Source organism: Montipora capricornis, unplaced genomic scaffold (genome assembly GCF_036669925.1).
Source record: "Montipora capricornis isolate CH-2021 unplaced genomic scaffold, ASM3666992v2 scaffold_500, whole genome shotgun sequence".
NCBI lineage: Eukaryota > Metazoa > Cnidaria > Anthozoa > Scleractinia > Acroporidae > Montipora > Montipora capricornis.
The window spans coordinates 162,501-180,875 of NW_027180240.1; the positions used below are offsets into that span (position 1 = coordinate 162,501).

The following is an 18,375-nucleotide window of genomic DNA, read 5'->3' on the forward strand; positions in this document are numbered from 1 at the left end:
TATAAACAGTTGAGAATGTTTCCCTTTGAGACTAGCAGTCCTACTAAGGTACTCCTTTAGCAATGTTACAACACATGACCTATCATCTATTGAGTACGCCTTAAGCTTAATTACAGGTTGCTTGATTCCTGGTCTAGATTGTTTCACATTCTGTGTGATAACAAAGGTACATGAAGTTTCGGTTTGTGACATGCAATTGATATCCAGTAACTGGACAGACTGGCCCCGTTGACCAGAGAAAAACAAGCATAAACTAACAAGCATAACTAGTTTTAGAGTTAGCTCTGAGGGTTAACTTAGATGGTGGATGTAAGTTAGCAAGAAACTTTAACACAACTGTTCAGGGCTCAAAGTTTATTTCTGGCTTTGGGAGCACTTGTGCTACCAGGGGTAAATTTCTAGGCGCACTGCCAAAATTTTAGGCGCACAGCTAAAAATTCTAGGAGCACAGCTTAAAATACTGGTGGCACCAAAAAATCAGAAATAACAAATAAGACACGCAGATGCAAGGAAAATGCTTTAACTTTATTCTTTGGATCCTGATTGTGTCATACCTACGATTGAATTTATTATTCTAAGCTTCCGTCTCGTGTCTGACTAGTTGAAGTACATAAGGATGGTCAGGCAAGAAAGTAGAGTTGAGTGGCGATGAGCTCTGTCGCACTAAACTCCAGGATTTTTAGGCACGCAGGTGCGACCACACATGATTTTTTAGGCCCACAATTAAAAATCTAGTTGCATGTGCGATCAGCTGGTCACAAACTTTGAGCCCTGTTGTTACATCCCATGTCTCTACATATCGGGGTACAGCGGGGTGAGATTCATAAACTCCTTTGATAAATCAAACCATTAAGGGCTGTGACCCAAAAGGACCCATATTGTTTGGTGTAAATAATGCACGAGAGTGCACATCGTGCAGTGTCCAGGGAACTGTAGCCTAAACCTTTCTTAAAAAGTTCAAGTAAAAACTCTAATGCTTGTCCAACAGTGAAATTAGTTGGATCAATACTCCTTTGATGGCAATACTGTATTCATTTCCTGATATATGGTTGGTATTGCTTGCTTGTACCTGGTCTCCAGGATTTGAGGATGATGTCTGCTGACTCTGTCGAAACGCCCTGCTTTTGGATAACTGTCCGGATAGCTTGCATGCCATCAGATGAAGTCGATGCCACAGTGGATGGCAGGACCCTTTCTGGCTGGGATGGGTCAGGATGTCCTTTTGTACTGGCAATACGTGTGGGTAGTCAATGATCATCTGCATACGTTTGGTGTACCAAGGTTGTGTGAGCCAGTTGGGCACCACTAGCATTCCCTCGGCTTCCTCCTGTTCGATTTTCTGTACACAACGTAGGATTATGCTAAATGGGGGGAATGCATAGAAAAAGTAGTCAGTCCAGGGGATTGTAAAAGCATCTGTGTGGCTGGCCCCTGGGTCTGGTTTCCAGGAAACATAACATGGCAATTGTGCATTCAATCGAGAAGCAAACAGATCAATGTCTGGTGTTCCCCACAGTTGTGTGATTGACAAAAATAGGTCTTGACGCAGCACCCATTCAGTATTGTCATGAAATTGTCTAGATGCTTTATCTGCTAGAATGTTACTTTTCCCTGGCACATGGCTAGCACTAACCCATATCTCTCTCTGCATACACCAGAGCCAGATTTCCTTAGTTAACCTGTCACACTGCAGAGATTGCATTCCTCCCACGGAATTTAAGTATGCTACGGTTGTAGTATTGTCTGATCTGAGGCGAACATGAACTTTTGAGACATGTTTGCAAAAACTTTTAAGTGCTAAGAAGGTTGCCAGTAATTCTAAATAGTTGATATGGTGGCATGCCTCAGCCTTAGTCCACTGACCACCTATGGACTGGTGGTCAAGGACTGCTCCCCAACCTAGTGTCGATGCATCAGTTGTAATGATAATATCAGGGTTTCCATGTGTTACATGATTGGTAGCACTTTCAATATTTTCACACCACCAATTAAGCTCTGCAATAGCATCTGAGGACAATTGGAGTTTGGACGAAAAGTTCCCTTTACTTTGTTTGAGGGCACAACTTTTGTCTCGTTCCAACCCTGTATAAAACAAGGGCCCAGCTCCACCCCAGGAAAATTAGACACAATAGTACCTATAGCCTCAGCTAACTCTTGGACAATCACCTCTGGTTAATTAGTCAGCAGTTTCTCACATGTACTTTTAAGCTTTTGGGCTTTTTCAAGTGTAGGTCGCACAAGCATTTGGATAGAATCAAGAATGAAACCAAGGAAAGTTATAATTTGAACTGGCACTAAAACTGACTTATCAGGGTGAATTAAGAACCCCTTATTTTGTGAGAAGGGACATAGTGTCGCTTACATTTGAAAGACACTCATCTTTGGTGTCTCCTTGCAAGTATTGGTTATCAATATACCCAACATTATCATGCCCAGCTCTTCTAAGGGTAGCATATACTGGTTTAAGTATTTTGGTAAAGCAACGTGGGGCAGAAGATAGGCCTTTAGGCAAGCAGATAAACTGAAACAATTTTCCTCTCCATGAGAATGTGAGAAATTTTTGGTGTGATTGGTGTATTGGAACAGAATAGTAACCGTCCTTGAGGTCTACTGAGGCCATGTAACAGCCTGGCTTCATGAATCTTACAGCAGACTGCAGGGATGCCATCTTAAAATGATGTTTGGACACATTTTCCTTGAAGCACTTTAGATTGAGTATCTTTCTTTCGACGAAGAAAAATGTTAGAAATAAATTCTCCATTCTCAGGTTGGGGTTCGAGCACAATAGCAACTTAACTATCTCTTGATCAACAATGTCACATTCTTGTGCATTAAAACTGATTTCCCACAGTAAGTGGGTTTGGTGCGGTCCAACACTACCAATAAATTCAAATTTGTAACCCTTTACGGCTTGTAAAACATAGCTATCACTTGTAATAGTTTCCCAAGCCGAGAAAAAGTGCTGCAATCGGCCTGCAATTTTAAGTTCAACATGTTGTGAACATACCTCATTAGAGGAATTGTTGACCTCAGGTCCAATGTTCCTGGGCTTGTTTGTTTTTCGCATTCTTCCGATAACTCTTTCCTTGATAGGTGCCACCGGCTTGTGCCGATGGCCTTGACCCAAAAAATCTAGGCCGTTTTGATGAGTGATATCGGGCGTTTCTGCCATATCCAAAGGAGGCCCGACTTTTGTACCCGAAGGCATTTGCCTTCGAGTTACGGGAATGAGTAACTTTCTTTCCCACTCGATTAACCTCGAGAAAGTCCTTGACCTGCTTGGGTAACTCATCGCCAAAGAGAAAAGAAGTGGGTTCGATTGAGCTCGAACACAAGTGCTTGTAATCATCATGAAGATCTGGTTTGATCATATCTTTATGACGCATGTTTATCTCTTTGTTGGCATTCGCAAGCATTGCGATGCCGTCCGATAAGCTTGAATCAAATCTTGTCCCTCGGGAATTGAGTCAAGGCATCCAAGAATCGTGTTTGTCGCTAAAACGACACCAGTAATCCCCTTCACCAAAGAGGTTTGGACTTTTTGCATGCAAAGATCTTGTGATCTTATATTCGCACTCAAGTTGTCCCATATGAGCTGATTAACTTTCACTTTAGTGAGTGCCTCACACTTTTGAGGACATGCTATTCGATTTATTTTTCCTACAGCTTATCATCGGCCATTCCTTTAGTCAGCAAGCTGTTGACAATAACCGAGAGATTGCCGTCAATTGGGTCCCCAACCTCATCTGCTTTTAGATCTTGTTTGATGCTGTCTAGAACATCACTTTTGGGATCCTCATTAGAGGCTTTTCCCGTTTTCTCTCTGGCGCCCTTTTCCCTGCTGTCAAGCAAGGATTCGATACTCGGATTTTCCCGGTCTTTTTGCTTCCCACTTGTTGGCTCTTCTGGGTCACTGATTTCGGGATCTGACTCCACTGTATCAAGCAAATTGCTCTCAAATTTGTCCACCATGTTAGAAAAGCAATCCTTAATCGCTTTAGTGAGGGAACCGCTCATAGTGGTAAAGCCGCTCTCAATTGACGTTTGAAGGGACAACAACTGCTCATTAGAGCACGTTGTGTCGGAGGCGGGAATCAGAGATGTCCCGCTGGTTTCTCTTCTGCCCGTAGCACTTTCACCATCCAAACTACCGGTTCTCGCATGCTCGAAGACACTTCTTGCATCCTCTGATGAATCCAAGGATTTGTCCTTTGATTTTTGCCAGTGACTTCGCATGTTAACGTCAACAGAAAACTCAAAGAGTCCGCTCGCAATGAAGGCGACAACACAATGAGTTCACGCAGGCGCAATGCCATCTCATGTGATCTCTCATTGCAGTGACAAGGTAGAATTAAAGAAGTTCCTTGTCCTCTTTGTAATACCACCATATCTACTTCTTTATGTGAGGGCGAAAAAAATCTTAATGTGTGGTGTTCCAGCAAATGCAAATTGCCGTGGTGTATCATGACCAGTGAATACTGGTCGAGGTTAGCCAAAATTGCCGTCCATTTATTAGATCGTTTTAAACCTTCTAAAAATTGAAGAATACCCAAATGTGAACATGAAAAAAACACTGAAAAAAGAACCAATGACCCCAATTCCGCAAAGCATATGCAGTTACAAGGCCATTCCTTTTTTGAATGCGGTTGGTATGTGAATAAGGACAGTGGAGTTAAATGCAATTTTGGTTTGGTGGCAAAGGCGCAAGGAAATTACGGAAAGAAAAATTGACTAAGGACTACGTACAACTCGTACGAAAAAAAAAAGGCTTATGTCAAACAAACTAAGACTTTTAACTGGTTGTATCTACGCTAATTAGATGAACAATTGGCAAGAAAACTATTTAAATCAAAATTTATATAAAAAATAAACATGGCTGCTACGGTTTTTTACTTTATTGTCCCAAGGAAGATATTCAAATATTTTACGATCGATGTCTTTCTTTTTAAATTTACTACATAGGACTCGATGAATCTGATATAAATATTCAGTTATTGAGCACTTTATTGATGGGGCAACGTTTATATGAAACGCAAAGGCAATCCATGGATAACAAACTAAAAGATATTTTTGAGCTCGTGTTAAACATTGGTGATGTGATCTATAAAATAATAATTTGTTTTTATTTTAGAATGGGGAACTTGTTTCGTTTGTTTAGAACCAACTAAATATGATTTATTTGGTGTCTTGTTTTGTTGTTTATCGTGTAGAAAGGAACATCGATTAAATGAATTTTGTTATATATGTGATTAATTTTTTTTATTTTATTTTTAAGATGGCTTATTATCTAATTATTAACTTATTATTATTATTATTTTTAGAATGTCCTTTTTGTTGTTCAAATAAGATTTTCATTCAGAAACTACATTTTTATAATCATCTTTTAGAACATTTAGACGTTTCTATTTATCCAACTCATAAACTAAAATAGTTTAAAATAATTTTTTAACCTATAGACAATCCACGCAGATGTAACAGAGTATACGTTCTCATAACTTTTCTAAATAATAATACATTTATTTTCAAATAGATGCTTTGTGTTCGATGTGTGAATATCACACGGCACTCGACGACTCTAATTTATGTCAAAATTGTTCAAACGAGTGCAGTAGTTGTGAATTTTTTAAATGTACTCGTTTTGATGAGAAGCATCCAAAAAATTTGTGATTATTGTTTTCAATTTTGTCCTTGTACTAATGCAATATTAAATGATGATGTCATTAAACTCTTGTGACTACTCTAAGTAATAATTAACAATTAGACCCGTAACCCTCACGGGCTACGGGTTAATAGGCCATGAGGCGAAGCCGAATGGGCTATTGACCCTTGAGGGCGAAGGGTCTAATTGTTTTAGTATCACCCAACTAGTCGGACAGAAAAGGCAATAACAAAGTTAGCAAATGCAAGTTGAAGAAATATTTATTTGGGAATAAAGCGAAAGCATCACGCTTTTCGCTACTCGAGGACTATTAATAATAGTCCTGTAGTAGCGTAGCCATTAGTTGGGTGATACTAATGTATTTTATTTTCAAAATAAATATTTTGTGTTTTGTGGAAATGTCAGTCTTGTCCTTGAACGGCGATAAAAACAACAACAAAAAAATTAGTTCGTAGAAGTGCACGTTTATTAAAAAAACGAAAACAACAAGAAGAGGAAGTTTTAAAAAGCAACAAAAAACAAAAAATTATTATAGACCAATCAGATATGGACCACAATTTTTTCTGTAATTTATGCTATCCTCGTTTTCACAGTTCGAATAATATCACGACGTCGCCTGTCATTTGTTGTAGTTTATTATGAATCATTTTGAGTCGTTTGTAGGTTTATTGAACGAAGGATGTGAAGACTTTCAATCTATAGATACGATGGTCGATAAAAAAACAACACAAACGTCAAATGCTTTAAATGAATTTTCGAAAACATTGAAACATTCCATGTGTGAAAATATAGTGGAGTTTCAGTTTGAACTTCAAAAGCACATTGTTTCCTTAATGAAAAACACGCATGATTTGGAATTTGTATTGTATTTTCAACGAATTTTTGAAGACTTTAAACGGAATCTAAACAACTTTCTTGATCGTTGGTAATGATTGCTACGCACTACGCATGTCTTTTTATACCACAAGGATGGGAAAATGTGTTTAACTGTAATATAGATAGTGTGTCTGTACGATATGTGAAATGTGGACAATCAGTCCATAAACACGTGTCGTATGTACAGGTGTAGATTGTTACTAATTCGAAAATAATTCGTTGAATAGTAGGTCAATGATAACAAATTGATTAATACTACACTGAATCGATGATAAAATTGGCTAATACTAAAAAAAAAAACTTAGGTGAGTAGGATTTCGTGTAAAACAAAAAGACTTACCATCCACTTTTTTTGTTTTTTACAGACAAATGTCTAGTGTGTCACATGCCATTAAACGATCAACACGTATATATGTGATACCATTTTAAATTGGTCGTCCAGAGATGAAGATGAGGATTACAATCCATTGAAAATGTGTTGTTATTGTTAAATTTTTCAGCCAAATATATATGTTTAAATCATAAAAATGCTTACAGTTTGCTCCTCTGGATTTTTGTTGTGGTGTGGGACGTAAAGCGATTCATCCTTGCACTGGTTTTTGTAGAGTAATCGCACTTTTGATTACTTTGTTTTACGAAAAGGGCAATAGATTGTGTATGTCTCGTTTTTTTTCATTATTTGCTTTATTTTAAGCTTGTGAGTTGTGATTTTTGTCATACGATTGTAGAAAGACGTGTCTGGCGAATAACACATGATTACTCGATGATTTCACATGATTTTTTGTTATAAAACTGCATTTAATGTTTTTGGTTTTTTTTCTTAAGTTTTCGACCGACCGATTTTGTCGAAATGATACTAATAATCATTAATATAATACATTATTGCATGACTTACGAATCACACGTCAAATTATGTTACGATTGTCACACTTTACATATAGGTGTGGTCAATTCTAAATATTTTAATTAATGGAGGTAGAGATGGTGAGTGTGTTGTGTCGCATTTCACTCAAAAAATGAAACATACCAACAACGACCCTTTGTAGATGTCCTCTTGAGTGCAAATGAAACAGCACACCGAAATACAGTAACCGATTAGCTCTGTACTTTTCTTGTCTTTGTTATTATTTTCTACAGGAAACGCCTCATTGTCTCCTTCCAGTACGCTCTTGGAATAATCCACCACCTAACGACCAAGAACGACCCCGGCAGCGAGTAAGTATTTCATCTTTTACATTAGCCCCCATGGTATTAAGTATTTGACCTTCTACATTTTCCCTGATAGTAGTTTGACATAGCAATCCTTATTTCCAACATTGAAGCTTTTGAGTATTATGAAATCGAATTATTGACCATCCCTGGTGCCAGTAGCTTTTTAGCTTTAAAATGAACAGAAGGAGACAGTCCTTCAGTATTAATTGCAAATTAAACTACATAATCAGTTATCTATATTGTGTGAAAAGGTAGAAAACAGTATGTGATACAAACAATGTAAGCTTTGAAGAATTTTTAGAATATATTCACTCTTATTCAAACCATTATTATTAATGGTTTGTGAAGAGAGAACAGGAAGCGTTTATCTCTGCTGCAGTGAGTGAGCCGAGGAAGCTCTCTAATCGGGAGAAGAACACATTTTTTTTTCGAAACGGAAGGGAATGTGGTCAAAGGCCTAAGGAATTGTGGTTATGCCCGAATGGAAGAATTAAGATACGCGTTATATCTCTGTTTCGCTTCTCGTACCTGAAACTATCGATAGTCTACAGTGTCACGCAACAAAAACGTAAATTTAAAATCGATGTGTGAGGAATTTTTTAGTTGGCCCGTTGGTTTTTCAAAAGCAGTCACTCTGAAGATTCACATTTTAAACACGAATTCTCAATATATTTAAAAGATTTTTTTCTTCATCACAAGCACATGTCGATAATAAAAGCTTTTTTCTATGAGAACTCGTAACACGTGTGCTGGAAACGCGTAAATCATGTAACTTGAATCTCAGTTTCTAGATTGTTCTCGAAAATATTCTCTGCATGCAAATAATAAAGCGAGGTCAAACTATTTGAAGCTATCAAAAGAGAGGGATCACAAGAAAGTAGACAGCTAATCAATGACATCAAAGAAAAGAAACAAAGTCCAATAAAGTTCATAAGTCAAGGACAGCGTGACCACCGTAATATTGTCATACTGGGTTTTCGACAGGGTCAAGAACTTAGAATGTTGTAGGAAACAAATATTTTTACCACCTCTCCATTTCTCAGGTCTGTGCGGTACATCCTTTCTGAGTTATTTGTCGAAACGTTTGACGCAACTTTATAGAGTTTCGTATAGAGACAGCATGTTGTCCACCAATATGGCGGCCGGTAATCAAGGAAAACATCTACATTGTAGCAGTCAATTTGCAATGAAAATGCTTGCTTTTTGCTCATGAGATAAAATACATGGGTATAAACACATCTCATAATGTACTTGAAAGGCTCAAACTGCTGAGATTCATAGGGATTGAGATTTTTATAATTATTATTTTTAACCAAATACTGACAATTGCTGTAGACGTCACAGAACTGGAAACTTGAAAAAAAGATTTATTTCTACAATTGTAGGTCATCTATAACGGAAAACATTGTGATTTGATGACGTCACTGTGAAAACGATTATTTTCTTCTCTTGAGTGGGGTCCAGGAGGAGGAACAGTTAAGGAATCCATATTTTGTACCGTCCCTGCTCAAGCTCTATTTAAATCTTCCCTAAATGAATGATTTGCTAGTAATTGGATCCGTGCTTTATACGCAAAGGGCTATAGGATCGCCAGGGGGCAAACATTGTAAGTTGCTGTGAGAAAATGTGTGGCAAACACTTATTCGACATCCAAATAATTGATTTTGGAGAGAGACCAATGCTTTTTTCGACACAGTTTTATCAGAAATCGGTCTTGACAATGTTGATATGAGGCAAGTGTTAGTTTTTGTTCGAATATCCGTGAAATATGAGATACCATTTGCTGATTAAAACTTCCTTGCTAGCGTAAGGTTTATTGTGAAATGGTCTAAAAATATTACATTAGGAATAAATCTGGAGGAATATTGGAATATTTTACTCACCCAGGAATAACAATGATGTTTTGTCGTGGGCTAGAGCTATTAATCGTGACCAATTCAAGGTTTCGATGAGTACAAAGGCCTGTCGAAATAATTTTATACGAGGTTACAGAACCTCTGAATGTCCTACACCAACTTTGTACATAACAGAGTATGATTGTGGGAGTACTAAAACCTCAGAGACCTGCTCCAAAGATCAGATCTACAGAGAACTAGTACATGAAGATGACGCTTTTGTATTGGTCGAAGTCAAAGTGGAGCGTGACAAGTTTGCTTAGGTCCAGTGACTTTAATACATGTAGATGCTAGTTTGACAGAAGAAAAGGTTTGTTTACATGTAACAGCTGCCCGGCATATCAGACATGAATTCCCAGTGTTGTCTAAATCTATCGAAACATAGTCTGCTATATTCTATGGAAGAGGAGTGTTAAAACAGCTGCCTCGAGGCAGAAGGAGATCGAAATGGTTTGCTTGAGCAGAATCATCGAGTTTGTAGAAATAGCAGCGGCTCAAAAACTGTTGGATTTTTCTCAATCAAACAAGAACTTAACCTATGGATTACCTCATGTTTCTCATCGCTCATTTCATCTCTCCAAAGAGCAATACAATTTCCATCTCCTCTGACAACGACTTCCCTGCTCTGAGGAGGTATATTTCCAGAAGCCATAATTCGTTTACGCAAGACGTAACTAATAAGAACACCGCCTAGACAAACGTAAATACAACTAAAAAGGCTTAATTTTGTTATTTTCTCCAGATTTGTACCTAATTTTGTAATATTTCGAGACCATGCCAATAAACAGCAATAAACCTTACGGATCCTCCCGCAAGCAAGGTTAATCCGAAAATTTTATGTCATATTTCATGGTTATTCAATTATGGTTGAGGTAATTTAACTAACTGACACCTAAAGCAGCCTAAACCGGCCAGACTTAGTATTTTACTCTGTCTCACGCCAGACAATTTTACTGGTCAATGGGGGAGCCCCCAGAAGTCAACGCGTTAAAGATGGTTCACCCTTGGTATGAATGAGTTGTCAGTAATCGGATCCCTGTTTATACGCAAAGAGTTCTGGGATCGTCAGGGGGAAAACATTGCAAGTCGCTGTAAGAAAATGTATGGTGAAAACTTATTTCAACGTCCAAAAAACGATTTTGGAGAGCGATCAACGCTTTTTTCGACACAGATTTATCAGAAATCGATTTGGGCAATGTTGACATGTGGCAAGTGTAAGTTTTTGTTCGAATATCTGTGAAATATGAGATACCAATTTGCTGATTAACTTCCTTGCTAGCCTAAGGTTTATTGTGAAGTGGTCTCAAAATATTACAAAATTAGGTACGTTTTTGTTTGAACATGTAATCGGCAGTGCAAAGTCGGACAGTTTTGATTTGAAGTTCAATTTGGTGTACCACAGGGCTCCTGTCTCGGCCCAATGCTGTTCTCCCTTTACACCAGTGAGCTATTTGATGTGTTTAGCCAGCACCTCCCAACAGCGCACAGTTGTGCTGATGATACTGGTATCTACCTGGCTTTCAATCCAAATGATGATTCCAATCAAGACGCCGCCATTGCAACAATGGAAGCGTGCCTCTGTGACATCCGTAACTGGATGATCAATGATAAACTCATGATCAATGATTCCAAGACAGAGTTTATGCTCATTGGGACGAAAGGGTAGCTACAGAAAACTAAACGCGCTACTCTAACTATTGGCGAATCCATCATCTCTCCGAGCACGGGACCCCTTAGAAACTTAGGGGCCTGGTTTGACTGTAATTTCAACCTGAACTTCAACATAACCAAAGCGTGTAGGAGTGCTTTTTTTCATCTTCACAACATTAGACGTGTCAGAAAATATCTGAGTATAGAATCTGCCCATAAATTAATCCACGCTTTCATCACAAGCAGATTGGACTATTGTAATTCACTTTTATACGGACTACCGTACTGCGCGCTCAGTAAACTGCAGCGTGTGCAAAACGCAGCTGAAAGAGTCCTATTCTTGGCTTGCAGTCACGTGACTTCCGGTACACTTTGCCATTTTCATCCGCCATGTTGGGGTTCCAAAACCATTATGGCGGCCAGTGTGTTGACCACGTAGTCACCGATTTTCTCTAATTCCGCTGCCTCAAAATGCCTATTTGCCTGATCGGTGGCTGTTCTAGAAAGACTGGTCGAGGTAAGGGAGTCCGATTGTATCGAATTCCAGCTATTATTACAAATTAAGGCCCAGAAGTTGAGGAATTGAGTATCGAGCGACGGCGATTGTGGATCTCTGCAATAAGCCTTGCTGATCTTACGGATAAAATCTTGAACAGCGATAAAGTTTGTGACCAACATTTCCATTCTGGAACTGCAGCTCCTTTGTGGGATCGTTACAATATTGACTGGGTTCCCACTCTCGATTTAGGCCATGACAAAACGGCGACGCAAAGTGAACAACATCAAGCGCAATCGCGAGAGGCTCGAGCGGAGAGGTCAAAGGAAAGGCGAAAACGTCACGCGGAACAACAGGAACAAGAACGTTCACTGAAGCAGCAGAAATTAAATGAGCCTGGAGTTCCCCTTGCTGATTTTGCTGCTGAGATCGAAAGTGCAAGTACCAGTTCAGAACAAGTCCAAGTGGAGAACTTAGACTTGCAACCTACAGACCAGCAAGAATCAGATCCCAACGAGCAAGCAACACACAGCACATGCTCTACTCAAACAGAAGCGTTCGATTATTTATATCGCTCCGTGGAATCTCTTTCCATCAAGGACTGCCCACGAAGTGATGCCTCAACTCAAACAGAAGAGTTTGATTACTTGTTTGCTGAGTCAGTGACTAGCAAGCCTTTTGACAAAAATTATTTCAAAAAGGATAACGGGAAAGTGTCTTTCTACACTGTTTGCCAACATTTGAAGTACTGGAAGCCACTTTTAATCATGTTACACCCGATGTCAAACGAAGAACACAATCCCTTTCTTTATTTCAAGAGATGGTTATGGTACTGATGAAATTGAGACTCAATGTTCCACACCAAGACTTGGCCTACCGATTTGGAGTCTCTATGTCCACAGTATCAAGGACATTTGCACACTGGCTGGTCATCATGGATGTGCGGTTGTCCCCACTGATCAGGTGGCCAGAGAGGGAAGAACTTTGGAAGACCATGCCCCAGTGTTTTAAGTTTGGAAATAAGACAACTGTCATTATTGACTGTTTTGAAGTTTTTTGTGTAAAACCGACAAACCTCCTGGCTAGAGCACAAACGTTCAGCTCGTACAAACACCACAACACAGTCAAGGTCCTCATCGGCATAACCCCTCAAGGCTGCATCTCCTTTGTCTCAGAAGCCTGGGGGGACGCACCTCAGACAAGTATCTCATGGAAAATTGTGGGCTGCTCAACAACGTGCTTCCTGGGGATCTAGTTATGGCAGACAGGAGATTCACTGTTCACGATGGTGTTGCCCTTAAACAAGCAAAACTCATAATTCCAGAGAATCCACAGCAAAGATTATCGGCAGTAGTGTTTTTGGAGGGCTCTTCTTTGTCATTTTTTTGTGCTTTTTTGGTGTGTTACGTGAAAGAGAACAGGTACACAATTAATGACATTTTTTCTTGTAATGAAGTGGATCATAGTGTTTTGAAATATTTTTTTTCTTTAAGGTGATTCCCTGGTCTTGCATTGCGCAACCTGACTGCAACCTGACTACGGCATTGGCGTGCGGATTAGCTCCCGCACGTTGATAAAATGGCAGATTTTCACTGACGCCAAACTTAGTCTGTCAAGGAATGGCTATTTTCTCCTGAACGAGCATGGTGACCCCCTCTTTTTAATGGTGTTATGTACTCGTAATAGGTACACGGAAAACATATTTTAAGGAGGAAAAAAGTTGGATAGTAGAAGTTGTAGTGTTTATAGATAAATGACGTGAAAACTGCATTTGGAGCCGGACACTTGAAGCCGGGGTGTGAAATGATGTTGTAGCGGTCTAATTTGGTCACTTTTGTTTGTAAGATCGAGCAATAGGACATTTTGCATGATGACGCCATTTGACTACAAGTACCAGCATCCTACAGGTTTAGCTTGTCTCATGCTAATTAGAGCTATTGTTATTTTTACCCAACTGGGAATGCAAAATTTAAATAAGAAAAGAAAAACAAACTGAATTCTGGTAGTTGTAGTCAAATGATGCTATCGTGAAAGTTTGCCTATTTGAAATCACTTTACTGAAAGAATTTGGCCCAAACAAATAAGTAGGCTCAAGTAATATTCAGTAGCTTTTGCCATACAACTACAATTTTTCCGGTTGAACAAGTCTCGAGGGCTTTTCGCGTAATTCCGAAAAAAAAAAACACTTAAAACAAAGCGAATGCAGCGCGAAAACAAGCACAGTGACCTCATCTTTTTACTGCATTTTTTGCATGAAAATCAATTCTGCGAAGTTTGACAGAAATTTAGATAGTACTTCATTTTCAAGGGAATTACCTTAAAGGTGGATTTCCACTGTGGTGTAGCGATATTCAAACGTAAGGTAAGGTAAAGTCTCTATACGAGAGTGGAGACCCATTAAGGACGGGGCTTAACTCCGGTTTCCGTGGCATGAAGCGACTAGGAGTATTTATGCTCCCCCCTGGATGGGGTGCTAGTCCATCGCAGGGTTACCCCCAGCATTACTCTGGTACCCATTTATACACCTGGGTGGAGAGAGGCACCGTGAGAGTAAAGTGTCTTGCCCAAGAACACAACACAATGTCCCCGGCCAGGCCCCGAACCCGGACCACTCGATCCGGAATCGAGCGCACTAACCATGACGCTACCTCGCCTCCCACTTCAAACGTAAGACATACGTAAAAAAAAAACCACAGATCTTGAAAATTTCCACTGCATGTGGCATTTAAGAATGAACTAAACTCGTGGATCTTTCTTTACGTCCGTTGAATGTACGTAAAATACCTGCTATCCTGAATTTGGCGCCCGAGTAATTGTATGGTGAATATGTTGACGGTAATGATTTTACACAGAAGGGCGTCCATATGGCAGAGGTGTTGCGTGAAAAAAAAAAACAGATGTCATTGGTTACATCGTTACGCAAACGCAGTCTGCCGCTAAAAAGTTGAACCTATTTCAACTTTTGCGAAAACAGTTGCGATCGCTAAGTGCACATGCGCATAACGTAAATAAATGCCTAGAATACATCGCGCCAGTGGAAATTGCGAAACGTAAAGTCAACGCAAGAAATTGCACGCGTAAATTCAGATACAAATACTGCAGCAAAAACAAAGCAATAATAAATTACAAATAAAGAACAATACGAAGGTCGGACAAGGGTCGAAAAGAACGAAGTACTGATTCAATTGAGCTTGACCGCCTTATTTTACAACAGTTGCCGCTAAAGTTGACATTTTCTGTTACTTCTTGATTTGGAGATCTTGAGTCATAAGAAAAGTCTTAAAGACCTACACGCTGTACGAAAGCCAAGAACCGTGAAATTAAACTTAACTTGAATTGGTATCATTGACTTGGCTTTTCCTCCACGTTGGTGGGCTTTCTGAATGGAGAGAGGAAATGTCAAAGTTGACAATTGTGATGTTATTTAATGTCAAGTTGTACTTAATTAATTTCTAATATGATCTTTTTTTCCAGACGTCGTTTTGTTCCCAAATATAACTGCCAGCCATCTGCCGACATATCAAATGACGCTTACGAGATGTATGAGGGGTAATCCTTTGTCAGGAAAAAGCACTGAACGGGTTTCTTCCGGAAAATATAACTTGGCCGTGTGATAAATCTTTTGCGATTATTCAGTGTCGTTCACGTCCTACAATATTGGCTAGGTATCCTAACAAAAAATTGGTGCGAACGGTTTCAGAGTGAAAAGAGAGAATGAAAGATTATCTGTTGCATGGTTACGCTGTCGTCATAAAGTCGCAATGGATCCGTGAGCAACACTAATGTTGTAAGGCTGTATGATCCGTGCAATAGATTCAGAGGTTTCTTTGACGTAGGGTATAGTCATGGTACTGGCAGGTGCGTTGTTAAGGCTCGCAGCGTTTGGTTCTGTACGGTACGTGTTGCGCGTAACGAAGTCGCAGTTGTAGCTGTTCTTAGTGAAAAGGTTGTCTAAGTTCTTACGTTAGTCTGTTAAACGAGGATCAGTAGCTTACAGTATGGACCGAGAAAAGGAAGCTCGCAAGGTCACACACGCTAACATGTGTTCCGGCCTTTCTGGCTCGCATCAGTATGGCATAGCTAAGATAACAGGCGGGTGTATTAGGCACCCCTTTAAGTGGCGGCTCCAAATGCAAGACGTGTGGTAAGCTCGGTTGGGAACAGCAAAACTGTTCTCCCACGGCAAGCGTGTGGGAAAGTGGATCACATTAAGAGATTAAATGAGACCACGTTGTCTCGCAGTGATGAGCGCAAATTTCAATTGCGTCAAGAAGCCTGAAATTTCTCAGGACTTCAACGGGGATTGAACCCGCGACCTCGTGATACCGGTGCGATGCTCTAACCAACTGAGCTATGAAACCACTGACGTTGGGAGCTGGTCATTTCTGAGTTCACAACTTCCTGTGATAAGTACTTATGTAGGAGTGCAAGATATATATGAAATACATCAGATATTGCATGTATGATGTATTTCATATATATCTTTCATTAAGAGATTGGTGTGTCACAATAAATTCTAAGTGAAAAGCTACAAAAAAGCATGGTGACACACGCTAGCGCCACACATGCACAAAACCATTGTACACGGTCAGTGTTAGCTACGCCATGCTCAAGAGGCCCAGCAAGGCCGAAACAGCTGTGTATGGCTGCTAATTGACCAGGTGAAATGGTTGCACGCGTACGCATGCGTGATGTGTTGACCACACCGGGTTGGTGTTAACGTGTGTAACCTTGCTTTTTTTTTTGTTTTTCGTAAGATGTGTATTGTATCTCTGACTTAAGAGTCTTAGTCGCTTTTTTAAAATTTGTTTCATGTGAACGTCATGTTCACATCATGTTTCATCGATGTTTCATATTTAGGGGACCGTACTTTTGAATTAGCCAATCATAGCCCTCGTACTATCTGAGATAATGCATTTATTATCTTTTCTGTGAGGTTCGACGAGGACTCAACAGTCGTTAAAAAAAAAAAAAGTAGACAATGTTTATTCAGAATAATTTTCAACTAGCTTTGGCATAGGTTAATAGCTGCTTTTTTCCAATTAGTGATGTGCGTTGCATACCATCTATCGATATAAGTGGAACCATTTTATGCCTCATATGTCGGATACCGCACAAATAATAAATTGGGGACAGTCATCGTCTTAAAATTGTACATGTAAAACTCTTAAAGATTGAACGATTTGCCTGGGTTGGCATTGTTGTGTTGACTTCGTCCAATAAAGTTTGAAGATTGAGAGTGTTATCGTCGATCCTTGAGTTTGCATAATTCAGTTTAACTACCAAGTGCAAAAGAAAGAAATTAAAGAGAACAAAAAATTGAAAAAATAGATCAAAGTAAAGCAGAAAGAGGGAAAAACTCTTTTACCTTAAAAGAGATTATTGTATTGTGTGTACATTGTTGCTTTTCTTGAATGAAGTAAATCTATGCATTTGAAGTGTGCGTTATAGACATAATGGAGACGAGATCCTTGCACTTAGCTGGTTAAGCAATTGCTTCTAATTATAGACATGGACAAAAAAAATTTAGGCGGCTTTAACGGGCCTCTGCGATGTTGGTGCATAGCTCAGTTGTTCGTGCGTTGAAATCAAGTAAACTTCTAAGAGCGCGTCTTCCAACCAAGAGGTGTTTCTTCAAAAAGTGACACCTCCTTTGTGGAAGCGCTGCCCATCCAAACTATTGAATGGAAGAAAAAGCATCACTTTACGAAAAAGCCTCAGCGCGTGCTTTCAAAAACTTGAACTTTCCTTTTTTTTTTCCTTATTAAAAAGATAACACAACAATTCTATGAATTCCAAGTGCGTTATTCAAGCTTGTGTCAGAAAGGAATTAAAATTCGCATCTACAAGCTTTTATAAGAAATGTGGCCGCGAATGCTTTTAAACAAGAAATTAAGTGATCTAAGCCTTTCCTTTAATATTTTCCGATCCAAAATTGAACTCTATCGATAAACAGTTAAATAAATAAGCTTTAATATGGGGGGTCCAAATCCGGATTTGTACCAGGTACTCCAAACCAAGGGGGGTCCAAATTCGCTAGGACACCGGTGCTAGAACAACTACAGTTCCTTTCTTTTTTACCGAGTCATACGATGACCGGATATTGCATTGCGTGCAACGTAAACACAAAAACTCGTTTCCGGTCACGCACACAATTATTTAAAACATATTCCCCCATCAATCTTTCGCGTAGTTCTTCCGTACATTAATGGTCATCGCGATTGCCTCTGAATGAATGAGGGATACCGAGTTTGAGTCGTACTTGGGTTGCCTTCTACGTGGCAAGAAATGTTACACATGCGCAGCCACAGCGCGACCCCACCCCCAAACTTCGAACGAAGTAGAAACTTTACACTTAGACTCGCTCTGAAGAGGAGGCAAACATTAACTCGGAAATGGCTTATTGTCACACATACCCAGGCCTGCAGAGTTTCCTATAGCTCATTGACGGAGCATGTGCAGTGATAGAGCATTTGAAACGGTAACGGGAAGGTCGTAGGTTCTTTGTATGAAAACTGACAGCAATCTTCTTTACTGATGCACTTCCTCGTATTCGAAATCAACTTAAACGGTTTCAAATGTGATGA

The 18,375-nt window shown here is 39.5% G+C and overlaps 1 protein-coding gene across 1 annotated transcript in view; it reads right to left on the bottom strand.

Moving 5' to 3' along the window:
- Positions 1-3,292, bottom strand: part of LOC138036775 (uncharacterized) — a 3,559-nt gene extending 267 nt beyond the window's left edge. Inside the window, exons 1-3 of the mRNA XM_068882862.1 lie at positions 2,596-3,292; positions 1,070-2,007; positions 1-150 (exon numbers count right to left, since the gene is read on the bottom strand). The exon at positions 1-150 is cut by the window's left edge and continues 267 nt beyond it. Coding sequence (XP_068738963.1) covers positions 1-150; positions 1,070-2,007; positions 2,596-3,292 — 1,785 coding nt within the window. The remainder of the gene's footprint in view (positions 151-1,069; positions 2,008-2,595) is intronic.
- Between the last annotated feature and the right edge of the window lie 15,083 nt (positions 3,293-18,375).